Genomic DNA, 15003 nt, shown 5'->3' with positions numbered 1-15003 from the left:
TAATTATAAGCCTTTAAAATATATATATCTTAGTATAAAAGTAGGCGTTTTTCGGAATTACTAGCGACCTACTATACACTGCGCGAGCGGGTCCGTTATACCACTAATTTCACTGCAGGACCCTGCTACTCCCCCTGGTCGATGCGATTAACGTTTACTGGGAGCAGAATAGGGAGGTAGCAATTAGAGCTGAGGTCTCAGCTTTTATAAAGGCATAGTTAATGCAGTTATACTATCAATATCACACTACACGGCAGCGCAGGGTATATACACTGTTGAAGGTTATTAAATATCCATGTATATAATATAACCCCTGGGTATTTAGCCAGGTGCAGCATAATAAAAGGGGGTATAGCTAATTTACAGAAAATTACAAGACGGTAATACCAACGATTAAGTTATCCTAAGCGTAAGCAAAGGCTGCAAAGCGGCAATAGCCAGGAAGAAATATTATTGGGGCCCTTTTTACTGCTGCCGAATTCAGGCTCGTTAAAGCTACTATTGAATCGGGCCTTTGAAGCTGCTGGATTCGAGTCTTGTGGGCCTCTTATCGAATTTGGCCTCGTCGAAGCTGCTAGTTGACCCCTTTAAAGCGTGTAGCTGGCTAGGGCTTGTAGCCCAGCTTTTTTACTAACCAATAGCTGAAGAGTATTTTATTGTTAACTATTTAAAGCTTTAAGAACTCTGCTATATTATAAATCTACTTTATTATGTAAAAAAAGTAAAGCGGTTACTTGCTATAAACTCTACTGGCAAGTCAGGACCCAGCTTAGGCTCGAGCTGGACTATAACAATTAATACAAATTAAAAGTACATTTATTAGTAAAAATACCTTTATATTTAATCTCTATAAATCTTAAATATTCATGCCAGCTAATTTATGGCTAAACTTACAGGGGTTAACTTGTACTACACCCCACTGGAGTATTAATACCTATTATATCCGCCAGGCACACATAAATGTCAACGGTGTGTACTATGCCGGGTCCGGACCATTACCACGCGAAGTGAGGGGCAGTTACATACACGCAGCACACACACTTTGGCGTGAGACTGGGAAATACTGCCGCCAAAACCGCGCTATTCCGTTCTTACTCTGGACGTTCGGCATGGTCCGAGAACAAAGGCGCTATCAACGTTGTGCCTTGCTAGAATCCCGGCCATTCGGGTCACCCTCTCGACCCCTGCTATTAGTCGAGAAAAAAGCTGTCCGCGCTTAATCGTGCCGTTGACGACACCACACCTTTCCCTGGCCTTGAAACCCCGCGATAGCACTACGTACCCGTACATGTACGCCGGGGGCGGGCACACTTGCCCCTATGCATTCACGATTTCAGACCCTTGCTGTGCAGCCATGTGGAAGGAGACCGTGGTACATTTAATCTATCTCTTTTTTAATATAGACTATTATGACAAAAATGGTTGGTCTTTTGATAAATACTATGTGATGGGTTGGATTGAAGGTGGTACGAGATAATTGCATGACAGGTGCTGGCATAGCGGCTGGCATAACAGCTGCACAACAACTGCACAACTGGGTCACATATCGAGACCGGGCAGGCGATGAGGGGCTGGGCTTCTTTGCACACGGCCCTCTCTGTTGCTCTTCGGTCATAGCAAAACACCACCCATCATGTGGCACACATTGCACGATACGCCAGGAGATTGACCATGCGGTGGCATGGAACGGCATAGACCCCACATTGTGACTAGTTTCACACGCCCTCGACTGTCTCTATCACATCTTTGCACGTTTTCATCACGCCTCGATCACGCCCTCACACCCGCTGTCATTGGCCCTTTGGCCCGCCCTCCAACAACCGGCCAACAAGCTTCTAGCCGTCGACGCCATATCCGCCTCACTCGTGTACCGACATGTACATATCTCTTGACTGGAAGGCCTATGTTGGCTTGTCTGCTTGCCAGGAGCCCTTGGCATTTCGACATGGGGATAGGCTCGGCCGTCCCCATGTATGTATTCGGACCAGATATGTCTGCCCTTGTGTGCGAATCCCAGTTAGCGTCGCGTGCGGACCACACTGACCATGTAGCAGTAGTTGTTCTGTACCGTGTTGACATGCCCATCCGATCTTGGGAATTTACCTTGTACATACTGCACCTAGCCGAGAGACGGGGCTCCTTTCAACTCGTGCGCAACCGAGTGAAACTGGGGATTTGTCGCCGATACGAAACCGAGATGCGCCCCAACCGTTTTGCGCTACCAAGGGGAGGCATCTTGAACCCGTTTCTCATTTTAGGATTCTTCCGCCCCCTTCACCGCGACATCGGAGAAGCTGCAAACTCATTTGCGTATAATCAATCTCGGATCTTGGCTTGCCAGATAGGCCAGTCCAAAGCCAGGCATACGGAGTAAATAACATTGAATCAAACCACGTGTCCACACTACGTACGAACGAGGTATAGGGCAATATATCGCTTGCCGTACTTGAATAATAGGTTGAACTCCAACTGGTCGAGAACGGCTGTCGCTCCGTGCGTAAGCCAGCTCTGTACATGCGTGGACGTGGACGTCAACGGTCCCACCACGTCTTCCTGACCACTCCTTCATAAGGTACTACCTCACCCCCCACAGCTCTTCATTCATATTTACCTTTTGGCTAGTCGCCCGTGAAATTTAGATCCGGCATTGCTTGTCTTTGCTCGAACATTCCTTAATAGTCCGAGTCGATCCCTTTCACGCCACGTGAACGCAGCTGAACCACCCCAAAGACTCGAGTCCTCGCAGGTCAGAACGCATAGCACACGACAAGTGACCACGACAGAGAGCGAATGCTTGGAATTGTCCTTGGTGCCAACTGGAGCCGAGAGAGCCTAAGGCTGCCTGTCATAACCGCCTCACAATGTTAGAAACAAGATTTTAGATCATAGTCAGCATCCCCTAGCATCCCTGATTCACGCCTTGAGTCGCATTGCTGCAAGGAGTCCGCTTTACCCACCTGTGATTTCCATTGCTGTCAACATCCAGGCTGGGTTACTGATACGGGTATCTTGCTTGGTTCTGGGTACACCTGCGACTCGAAGAATGGGCACTATTTCTGAGAGACCGAGCGCACCACTGTCATCTTGCACTTCTCTTCCTTTTATATTCCTCTCCTTGACCACAATTCCAGAATATTAGTATTTATTTTGGCCCGTTGCGGAAAGTAACGCTTTTCCCCACTCCTTCAGATAGAATCACCTCTTCTTTCGTTCCTCTTCCTTCTCTACCTCACTATCGACATTCGGTCCACACCAAGTCCGCAAGGTCGTGAGACAGAGACGAAGTATCTGGCCCAGGAGCCTGATTCTGTCGTTTTGGCAGCTCAACCCTACAACTCCGCAGAGACTTTAGATCAATCTAAAAGCCAAACTCCCTCGATGCTCATCGCCAGGCTCTGTGACAGAACAGAGTACAGTCACTGGACTCGCTTTCAATATAACCGGCCACTAAGCCGCCCCCAGAGTCCACGCATGTCTGAAAAACAGAGCCTGCCATCGCCATTAGAGCCAGAATGGCAAGGACAATATGCTTATTCTCGTCTCGAGACCAACCCTTATCAACGCTCATCTTTGGACACGAGAAATGACCTGGACAGGCATAGGACCGACTCAACAACGCCTATGAGGCACCAATACCAAAGCCAGGACTTAAAAATAGAAAGTCTTGCTCACGAAGCAGTGAGAAGCTTAGGAACTTCAATCCCACAGCTGGGCAGACCGACATCCTCTTTTTATGGCACCACAAGTACCTGTTCAAAGCCATCCGGCACCATCAACCGAGACAGCTTGGGAGCAGACATATCTCCTTACCCCCGACTGACGGAAGCAAGCAACTTCTACAGATCTCAAGGAGACCAGACTCCTGGAGCTGAGTTGACCAAATTTGACAGAGAAGATAAAGAGCGATGCTCAAGCCAGGACACCGAATTCGACGTGTACAATGACGATGCCGATGACTCTGATCGAGTTTCTCATTTCTACCACCAGACAGAGGCGGAGCGTATTACGGCATGTCGCAAAATGAAACGATTCAGGTATAGCCAAGGACTAAGACAACAGGAGCCTACAAATCAAGGGCTTATAGCGTATTATAGAATGCTGATTTTTAACAGGCTTACGCATCAACAAACCAGATTTTTGATGAGCGAGTTTACGAAACAGCCCCATCCTGATGCCACCCTTAGGGAACGACTGTCTCGGGAGATTCCTGGGCTAAGCCCTCGACAAGTCCAAGTCTGGTTTCAAAACAGGTGAGGAAACTTCGTAAGCAGAGAATACCGAAAAAGAACCTTGCTAAAGGAAATAGACGCGCCAAAATGAAGAGAGTCACAATTGATGAACGCGACAGAATGGTTCGGACGCGGGCAGTTCCAGACAACTTTAACAACTTACAAGCCATACATTCATCTTATGGCGCCTTGCATGGCATTGGAGCATCTGTGTCGCCACCGAACCTGGGACTGATGGGTCACCCTTACGGGAGTCACGAGGCAAGACCGTTGATGTTGGGTTTACGAAGCTCCGCGGTAGAATCGAATATTTCGCCCAATGGACTTTCGCAATCTCTCAGTGGTATTAATATAGGCCAACCAGGAAGTGTTCCTAGCCCTAACATAGTGCCTATATCCAACAACTTGTATAATGACGGATACACCGCTAGAAGCTCAACGCCATCACCTACTCCTGGACTCGAGTATCAAGCTTCAACCACGTACTGGAATTCCACAGCCGATAAAATGGGTATCCCATCACCGCATAGTCATCAAGGAATAAGGGACTCGCAGTCGCCACAATGCAGAGACTGGAGCTCTCGGCAAACTCACGATTCGTGCCTGAGCCTTTATAATAGAAGTGCTACTTCGGCACCCAATTCATCCAGTCCACAAGTAAGTTATCCAACCTCTTCAACAGGCACCCTGGGGACTTGCGAGACACAGTCGTATTCTGGTTAGTATCGAAGACACAAATATACTTTTGATTTAAGGGCCTTAATGTAGCTAATATTAGCAGGTATAGAACTGTTAGGTCTGCCGGGTCGAGACTCCAGGAATGACTCGGAGCGAGAAGGATCTGGCAAGAATCTGTGACAAGGGCTTATCTAAGAGCTTGGAGCAAAAGGGCGCTCAATTCAATAATAATCTCGAAGGGTCTCGAAGGTCTGGAGTTGCTAAGAGGGATAAAAGGAAGAGTAGCCGCTATATATACAAGAAGAAAACACCCGGGCCTAGGGCTCTTGCCCGGGCACGTGTTCCAGCTATGCAACCAATAAGTCCTGTATCGGCGAGGCCCCTTTATTGGCCTTCATCATTTGTTGGGCCTTTTCCGTGTAACAGAATCGGAGCGGAACTTACAGAGTATTTCCACGTGTATTTTTTGTAATTTTATAGTTTTTCAAAATCTATTAATATGGAAACCAATAAGATGCTTCTAAGTATAACTTTTGCCTAATACTATTTCAGATTTTACGCTTGCACGATGCTCGTATTAAGCTTGTAATTTTATAAATAATAATCCCCGTTAATAAGTATAATTTATTAATATTGAAATAGCCTATCGCGAGATAGCCTTGGCTAGCCGAATTACAAGGTAATAATTAATTTAAAAAATTTAAAAAATAAATATAATTTTTAACTAGAATTAATAGCTTATTTATACTTTTATTATTTATTATAAAATAATTAAGCGTTATAATTTATTAGCGCAGGAAACAGAAAACGTATATCCAGATAAGCTATTACTGCGCCGGGCCGGTATGTGGCGGGAATAAACCGGTGTTAAAGACGGGAGAGGGGGGCTCTCTTAGCCTCGGTATAAAAGCAGCATCTCCCCGCGCTTGATTTGATTTCTCACCTCGTTTGCCTGATCGCACCCCCTACTTGGCTGCATACTACATCAAAACATTGCCTTGGCAAAAAAAGGGACATTCCTCAACCCGTCGACGCACCCCCAGGCCCCGTCTGCCCACCTCGCTTCTCCCGCGGCTTTCTCCGACGGAGCACCGCAGGATCAAAGCTTGAGCCGGCCTCGAGCCAGCAGTGTGTCACAAAAAGAAAGGGGACAGAGCACCCCTTGGCATATATTTATTGAGATTCCGGCCGCGGCGAGCCCAGTCTGTGCCAGTGTGCGGGAGCGTCGGGCGAAAATGGCAGACGAGAGAAACCCGGTCCTCTACGAGCCGTCTCCTGAGGGCATAACCACCATCACCATCAACCGTCCCCATGTCCGCAATGCGGTGAACCGTGCGGCGGCCGCTGGGTTGGCCCAGGCATTCCGGGCGTTTGAAAATGACTCGTCACAGAGGGTGTGCATCCTGACCGGCGCAGGGGACTCGTTCTGCGCCGGGTACGACTTACACGAGGTGGCCAAGGGGCAGCACGCCTCTCCTGCAGCCCAGCCGGTCGACCGCGTCAACGGCGCCATGGGGCCCATGGGACCGTCCCGCATGGCGCTCACCAAGCCCGTCATCGCGGCTGTCTCGGGATATGCCGTGGCAGGAGGGCTCGAGCTGTCTCTGCTGGCGGACATGCGCGTGGCCGACGACACGGCCGTGTTTGGTGTGTTTTGCCGTCGCTTTGGCGTCCCACTGATTGATGGGGGTACAGTACGTCTTCAGAAGGTTGTGGGACTGGGAAGGGCCATGGACATGATCCTGACGGGGCGGCCGGTCTGCGCGGACGAGGCGTTGGCCTTTGGCCTGGTGAATAGGGTGGTGGCGGGCAAGGGGGAGGCCGTCCGGGAGGCGAGGAGGCTGGCTGGTGTCTTGCTGGGGTTTCCCGAGAAGTGTATGCGGGCCGATTTGGTTTCGGCGCAATACGCTGCGTATGATGCCAAGGGGCTAGAGGATGCCTTAAGGTTCGAGTTTGAACGGGGCGAAAAGGTCATTCTGCACGAGAGCGTGGCTGGGGCCAAGAGGTTTGACGGCGGAGCCGGCAGGGGTGGCAAGTTTGATAATGATGGTCGTGGTCGTGGTGCCAAGGGCAGAAAAGGGAGCAGGCTGTGATGACGGGCCTTTGTCTCCCCTATTCGTGATGGGGGAGCGGGACGTGACATTGATTCTGTGCCGACTCGTCAAGTGGGACACTGGCAGTAACAATGTGTGTTGTTCATGTAGGTGGGGTTGACGATGATTGGAAATTCATTACACGTCTTTTTTTGAATTCATCTACGTATCCGCTTGTGACAAGGGCTTGGGCGCAGTAACTCAATTCAAAGTTACTTCTGTAAGATATCAAAGGTCCTATGGTTTCCAAAGCAAGGTGGAGACAGGTGACCACTATATATCCTGCCTAAAGCTTCCAGCTGGACATGTGTTTAGTCTGTGTAACCTCGAGGTCCTTGTTGGCGATCCCCCTTTGTTGGGCTTTGTTATCGGGTCCTCACCGTGTAACACCGGAAGCATCCAGGTGGGACACCAACAATTTATTATGCAAAAGTTTTATGAATGCAGGAATCTACCATATTACTGTAAAACCTGAAACTGACACATCATTTGTGTCTATGGGTCTTGTCTATCAGCTTGTTTAATATATTTGCATGACAATATTGGTAAAGTAGTATCCACATTACTTACAGCACAAAATGAGTCACCTGTAAACTGTGATTACTCGACTGCTTCTGGCTAAGCTGCTGATAAGGGGACCATGGAGTTTGAACGGCGCGAAACCCCAGACCAAAAGCAGGTAATGTTGCGCGCACCTCCCTGCTGGTTTTATGCTGTGCGCTTCGGAAGGCGACCCATTCTTTTCCGGGCTCGGACTGCGGAGGGTCGGTGGGTCGGAGAGGTCGGGCGCGGCGGATGAAGCGGAGCTCCCGTTGACCCGCTGCGGCCGCAAATGCCGGCAGGCTCGAGGACAACACGGCAAGAGCGATGGGTGAACATGACATGAATGCTATGAAGAGGCAAAGCCAAACCCACCGTGTCAAGGTAGTGTAGGTCTTTACTATAAAATTGGTCGCACATCGCATCAAATTCCATGCAGGACATTGCGTGCTTCTTTTCTTCCCTCGGTTTGAAATCTGCCCATTCAGCCACCACGCAACGCCCGGTCTTCGATTGGTCCCCCCTTCCGCCATCGGCGTGTCGGCGACTCCAAGTCCCGTCGCAACAACGTCCGTCAGGTCATGGTTATGTGCGGTGCCAGATGACGGAGCAAAAGCCCTCCCACGAGCAGCAGGCCAGAGTACTTAAGATGGCGGACAGGTGCCTCGCGCGGTGGCAGTCGATACTTGCGTCGTAGCAAATGGCTGGCTCAAGCAACACAAGCGCCATGGCTGGACGGGAGACCATGCCGGGCAAACGAAGGCCATCCGAAGTGCTCGAGCACCAGGAACTACAAAACCTGGTGCGCATTGCGTCCGACTTGAGAGAAAAGCAGGGTCTTGCGATACCAAACAGCTCCGACCTGTCTGACAATGACGACGATCCCCGGCTCGACCCAACTAGCCATACATTTGACCATTACCGATGGGCGCAACGGGCCTTGATGTCTCTCAACAAGTCCGGCATTTCTCTGGAGCGGCAGGGCGTGATCTTTTCGAATCTTTCCATCTCTGGGTCCGGGTCCCCGTTGCGTTTCCAGGAGACTGTCCTCTCCAGCCTGCTGCTTCCATTTCGCTCTCTCGCCCTCGCTGTCTTGGGCAGGGCCAAGAGCAGCCGCCCTCGCCGTATTCTTGACAGTTTTGACGGCCTGCTCAGGAGCGGCGAACTGCTGCTCGTGCTGGGCCGTCCGGGGAGCGGCTGCTCAACCCTGCTCAAGGCGCTGTGCGGGCATCTGGAAGGGCTAACTCTAGAGCCCGGAAGCAGAATTCATTACCAGGGAATCAGCTTCAAGAAGATGACGAGGCAATACCGCGGCGAGGTTGCCTACAACCAGGAAGTAGACGAGCATTTCCCGCATCTAACAGTTGGCCAAACCCTCTCCTTTGCCGCGGCCGCCCGTGTACCACGTCAGCGGCCGCCCGACCTAACGAGACAAGAGTACATCGACACCATGGTCAGTGTCGTCATGGCCTTGTTCGGCCTGTCGCACACGTTTGACACCAAGGTCGGCGACAGCTTCGTCCACGGCGTCAGCGGCGGCGAGCGCAAGAGAGTCAGCATCGCCGAGATGTTTCTCTCCCGAGCCCGCGTTGGGGCATGGGACAACAGCACTCGAGGCCTCGACGCGGCAACGGCGCTTCAGTTCATCAAGTCGTTGCGGCTGTCGGCCGATCTGGGCAGAGCCTGTCACGCTGTTGCCGCGTACCAATCCTCGCAGTCCATGTACGACCTCTTCGACAAGGTCGTTGTTCTGTACGAGGGCCGCGAGATCTTCTCCGGGCCATGCGCCGACGCGGTTGCGTACTTTGAAGACATGGGCTGGCACCGAGATTCCAGACAGGTCGCATCAGACTTTCTCACGGCCGTCACGAACCCCGGCGAGCGCACGCCGCGGCCAGGCATGCAAGACAAGGTGCCTCGCACCGCGGCAGAGTTTGCCGACTATTGGCGGCGCAGCAAGGAGGCGGCAAAGCTCAAGGCCGACATGGAAGCGTATGAGCGTGCGCACCCGCTCGGCGGCATGGCCTGGCAGAGGTTTCAGGAGAGCCATGAGAAGCAGCAGGCCAGGCACACGAGAGCCTCGAGCCCGTATCTGCTCTCGGTCCCGATGCAGATTCGCCTGTGTCTGCGCCGAGCGTTCCAGCGGATGCGCAACGACGTGCCGACGACCATGTCCACCGTCGTTGTCCAGCTCGTCTTGTCCTTCATCATCGGGTCTATCTTCTACAACTCGCCCAACACCAGTGACGCCTTCTTCCAGAAAGGGGCCGTCATCTTCTTTGCCGTCCTCATGAACGCCCTCATCACCATCAACGAGATCATGCAGCTGTACAGCCAGAGGCCCGTGGTCGAAAAGCACGCCCGATATGCCTTTGTGCACCCGTTCACCGAGGCACTGGCAAGCTCCATCATAGACTTGCCCATCAAGTTGCTGCGCTGCTCTCTGTTTAGCATCGTGCTTTATTTTCTCGTTGGATTGCGCGCGGAGCCTGGGCCGTTCTTCGTCTTTTACCTCTTCCTCATCACGACCGTCCTGGTCATGTCTGGAATCTTCCGCTCGGCCGCGGCGGCGACGAGAACAGTCGGCCAAGCCATGGGCATCGCCGGCATTCTGATACTTGCCCTTGTGGTATACAGTGGCTTCATGATACCTCAGTCATATATGCACCCCTGGTTTGCGTGGATTCGCTGGATCAACCCCATCTTTTACGCCTTTGAAGGTCTCCTTAGCAATGAATTTCACGGACGCGAATTCGGCTGCGCCCAGCTTGTTCCGCCTTACGGAACTGGGAGCTCCTTCATATGTGCTGCCGTCGGCGCGGTGCCTGGCCAGCGGTCGATTGCGGGTGATGCGTTTCTCAAGGCAAACTATGGTTATCAATACTCTCACTTGTGGCGCAACTACGGGATTCTGGTTGCCTTTCTTGTCTTCTTCCACGTTACATATCTGACCGCCACCGAGTTCAGCAAGGGGAGGCCCTCCAAGGCTGAAGCCCTCGTCTTCCGCCCCGGCCATGCGCCAAGGCGCCTTTATCAAGGTGATGTTGAAGCACCAGAAAAAGACCGCGTGTCTGTGTCCACGGCGCCCGGCGACGACAAGATGGGCCACTTGCCTCGACACAGAGACGTTCTCACATGGAGAGCGCTCAACTATGACATCCCCGTTCAAGAGGGCACACGCCGGCTGCTGAACGATGTCAATGGCTGGGTCAAACCAGGGACACTAACAGCACTCATGGGAGTATCTGGGGCCGGCAAAACCACGCTCCTGGATGTACTTGCACAGAGGGTTTCCATTGGAGTCGTGTCCGGTGACATCCTGGTCAATGGCCAAGTGACTACGTCTGGGTTTCCGAGACGAGCTGGCTATGTCCAGCAGCAAGACCTTCACCTTGGCACAACCACGGTGCGAGAAGCGCTGCGCTTCAGTGCTGTGCTGCGCCAGCCTCCATCCGTGTCCAAGGCAGACAAGTACCAGTACGTCGAGGAGGTGATGCAAATGCTGGGCATGCACGAGTTTGCGGAAGCAGTCGTCGGTTCTCCCGGCGAGGGGCTCAACGTGGAACAGAGGAAGTTGCTGAGCATTGGGGTCGAACTTGCGGCGAAGCCCTCCTTGCTCATCTTTCTCGACGAGCCGACCAGCGGCCTTGATTCTCAGAGCTCCTGGACCATCTGCGCGTTCCTGCGGCGGTTGGCCGATCATGGACAGGCAGTGCTGGCTACCATCCACCAACCCAGCGCTCTGCTGTTCCAGACATTCGACCGCCTCTTGTTCTTGGCACAGGGAGGCAAGACTGTATACTTTGGAGACTTGGGGCTCAAGTCCAGCACTCTGCTTGATTACTTTGCCCGTGCGGGGGTGCGACGATGTGGCGAGCGGGAGAATCCTGCGGAATACATACTGGAGATGGTATCCGGGAGGGACGACTCTGGTATCGACTGGGCAGAGCAATGGAGCAAGAGCCCGGAGCACGACGAGGTGCTCGAGGAAGTCGAGGCTCTCAACAGGCGGCAGGCCGTCGCTCGCACCGAGAGCACGGCAGATCAGGACGTGTCCCGCGAGTTTGCCCAGCCCTTTGGCACCCAGTTTGTCCATGTCGCTGGTCGTGCGTTCAGACAGTACTTTCGACAACCAGAATACATCTTCACCAAGTTCGCCCTGGGCATCGCCTCGGGCCTGTTCATAGGATTCTCCTTCTGGAAGGCCGACAGCACCCTGCAAGGGTTTCAAAACGCCCTGTTTGGCGTCTTCCTCCTGGCAACCATCTTCCCGACCCTAGTCAACCAGATCATGCCCAAGTTCGTGGCCCAGCGCGCCCTGTACGAAGTCCGCGAGCGCCCGTCGAGAGTCTTCTCGTGGAAGGTCTTCATCCTGTCCCAGATGCTCGTCGAGGTGCCGTGGCAGGTCCTCCTGGGCATCTGCGCATGGGCGTGCTTCTACTTTCCCGTCTTCGGCACCAGCGGCTCCCCGGACACCCAGGGCTTGATCCTCCTCTTTGTCATTCAGTTCTACATGTACGCGGCCACGATTGCGCAGATGGTGGTGGCCGCGATTCCGGACCCGGCGCTGGGAGCCATGCTGGCCGTGCTCATGTTCGGCATGTCCTTCATCTTCAACGGCGTCATGCAGCCGCCCGACGCTCTGCCGGGCTTCTGGATCTTCATGTGGCGCGTCTCCCCCTTTACCTACTATGTGAGCGGCCTCGCCGGCGCGGCGCTTCACGCACGCAGCGTCGTGTGCTCCGCGAGCGAGATGAGCGTGTTCGATCCGCCCCCTGGGCAGTCGTGCGGTGCGTACCTGGCCATGTTCCTGGACAAGGCTCCCGGCACGCTCTACAACCCCGGTGCGAGTTCGGGATGCGAGTACTGCGCTCTCTCTTCCGCGGATCAGTACCTGGCTGCTCGCCGGATCTACTGGGGCGAGCGGTGGCGCAATTACGGCATCTTCTGGTGCTACATGGTCTTCAACGTCTTCGGCACGGCAACGCTGTACTACCTGTTTCGTGTGAGGACGTGGAAGAGGCGCAAGGTGACAAGGCCGTAGATGGACCTCTCAGAATCAGCGAGGGATGGGTGTTTGTCATTCATGTACTTTGTGCTTTTTGTGTATATTAGCCTCCGCCTGTGCATGGCGGGTGACCAACTTTCCTGCTGTGGAATACATGCATGTGCATTCATAAAACTGCTCGCTTCGCAGGGCGAGACCTCTGGCACGTCCATCATTATCTCCGTCATTGAAGATTAGGCAATCGTCCTTTCCGAAACCTGCACCCACATGTCCGTAATATGAAGCAGCCCGAGGCAATTCTGCAGTCTCCACGGCCGAGTCGGGTCAACTACAGCCATGTCAAAGTTGCGGAACGTCTAGAGCGAAATAATAACAATCCAGAGTTAGCCCAGCATGTCCCTTCTTTCACACGTCACACAACAGGTTTCCCACCACCACCCCCTTTCTTTTCGGCGCACTCACCTCGAATACCAACTTTCCAAGCTCAACCTGAGCGACTCTCTTCCCGAGGCATTGGAACTTGCCATGTCCGAAAATGAGCTCATTGGTGGCCGTCATGACGTGTAATTTAGCCTCATCTGCCTCGAACCAACGCTCTGGCCGGAAAGCTTCCGCATCGTCGCCGTAGATCTCCTTGTCGTGGTGCATGGCGTATGCCGAGTAGCCAATAGACACACCGCCAGGCAAGAAGATCTTTGTCCCATCGCAGCTGCTAATGGTTACCATGTCACCGGCCGCCGGGACGTCACGAGAAAAGATGTTGGTGACGGGAGGGTGAACGCGCAGGGCCTCCCTCATAACAGCCTGCAGGTAGGGAAGCTGCTTCGCCTGCGTGGCAGATATGAGACCGTCTCCGGGCGCGGGCGCCCGGCCATCACGCACGGCATCGTCAATCTCACGCTGCAGCTTGGCGTAGACGCGCGGATTGGTCATGATGTGAAGCAGTGTCGCCCGAATAGCCGTGGCCGTGGTGTCGGACCCTGCGATGATCTGCTCCAGAGCCTCGGTCCTCAGCTCGTCGCCAGACAGGCCGTGTCGGATAAACGACGCAAGCATGTCGGACCGCTTGTCTGTCGGGTTGGCGGCGCGCTGGTCCACGTACCGGAAACACGTGGCCATCATCTTGCCAAACCCGCTGTTGTCCTTGGGCGAAGGGGCGATGAATTTCCCGATGAAGGGCGAGTGGGCGAGCCAGCTGAAACCCATGGCCAAGGCTGTGTTACCGATGGTGAGACCTTCGGCGCTGGACTTGATATAGTCGTCGATGTCGTGGTCGGCTTGTAGCATGCCAAAAGCCGTGCCGAGCCCGACCTTGCTGATGACGTCGATGGTGAAGAATTGGGCTTTTGTGGCTAGATCCATGTGCGGTGCATTACCTGTGGACGAGACATATTTACTACGGATAAGATGCATGAGCTGGGTGAGACATTCGTCTATGGAGGCTTCGAGATCAAGGTTCTCTCTGCCAGAGTACTGTCGCAGGCCGTCGTCAGTGGGATTCACTCAATGCCTCCCCCCAAGGCCCTTGTCTTGGGTAACGTGTGGATGAAGGGGTTATATCGACATACGCCGGGGGCCATTTGCTTTCTCCTCCGGTCGTGCTTTTCGTTGTCAGTCTCACTAAAGACATTATCGCGGCGATACTCGATGCGGCATGCGTTGTAGTACCACGGCGAGCGTCGGTACCCCGGAGTGTTGTTTACGTGTGTCCAAACCTCTGGAGATGAGGTGATGAGGACATTTGGGGCTACCCTCGCAATGGGTCCTGATGATGTCCCGAGTCACCAAGATGAACAATTTGGCAGCAGCTGGATGGATGTGATACTACTGACCGTATTTCCTGTTCACATCGGCATACCACCTGTGGCAGTCCCCGCGAAGCATGGCTCGACTGTGAGGAACATTGCTAAGTCCGGTCCATGGCGGGCCCGCGAATCTTCTGAGCTTGAAAAACTGCCATGTCAGTCTCAGAATATACAGGCCGATGAGGCCCAGCGCCAGCGATGTCAGCTGCATCACGACAAAATCAGCACACGGACTGACGGATATGGACTGCGATGCCGAGAGTGAAAAAAATCTCCAACCATTTCCACGCTCATACAATATCCTCCCCGCGGATTTGCACCTCGCCCCATGAGTCCCGGACCAAGGGCACGGTATAGGAACAGTGGCCCCGATGGCGTGGATCGAATGGCTTCCCTGTCGACATGGGTTGATGCAGCTATTACGGTCCAACCACAACTAGACACTTTTCAGACATGCGTGTTGCCATTGGTAGCCAGTGGCAGCATGGTTTCTGCATGGTGGACTCGCGGAGTCCCTTGCCTCCTGGAGGGTCCAATTCGCATGGCGATGTTTGTTTCCCAGCAGGACCACGACGCCGGTGCAACGTCTCTGCGATCGGAAACCGACAATGGGCTGATCGGTTAAGCAGGAATGGTGGCAACATATCGGC

General features: G+C 53.3%; 3 protein-coding genes across 3 annotated transcripts; 2 read left to right on the top strand and 1 right to left on the bottom strand.

Annotated features, from left to right (window-relative positions):
• Nucleotides 1-6142: 6142 nt before the first annotated feature.
• On the top strand, nt 6143-7000 carry G6M90_00g004280 (uncharacterized protein; the record flags this gene model as incomplete). Its single annotated transcript, XM_014686594.1, has 1 exon — nt 6143-7000. The coding sequence occupies one exon, from the start codon at nt 6143-6145 to the stop codon at nt 6998-7000; it is 858 nt and encodes a 285-aa protein (XP_014542080.1).
• A 1267-nt stretch (nt 7001-8267) lies between these two features.
• Nucleotides 8268-12584, top strand: atrI_0 (ABC multidrug transporter; the record flags this gene model as incomplete). Its single annotated transcript, XM_014686593.1, has 1 exon — nt 8268-12584. One exon carries the CDS (start codon nt 8268-8270, stop codon nt 12582-12584), a length of 4317 nt encoding a protein of 1438 aa, XP_014542079.1.
• A 197-nt stretch (nt 12585-12781) lies between these two features.
• Nucleotides 12782-14564, bottom strand: lolP1_0 (Cytochrome P450 monooxygenase; the record flags this gene model as incomplete). The annotated part of the gene is made up of 4 exons (XM_014686592.2): nt 12782-12904; nt 13011-14021; nt 14117-14313; nt 14381-14564. 4 exons carry the CDS (start codon nt 14562-14564, stop codon nt 12782-12784), a joined length of 1515 nt encoding a protein of 504 aa, XP_014542078.2.
• Between the last annotated feature and the right edge of the window lie 439 nt (nt 14565-15003).

This window comes from Metarhizium brunneum, chromosome 1 (assembly GCF_013426205.1).
Source record: "Metarhizium brunneum chromosome 1, complete sequence".
Classification (NCBI taxonomy): Eukaryota; Fungi; Ascomycota; class Sordariomycetes; order Hypocreales; family Clavicipitaceae; genus Metarhizium; species Metarhizium brunneum.
The sequence above is the reverse complement of the archived record's forward strand: the minus strand, read 5'-3'. Positions and strand labels throughout refer to the sequence as shown.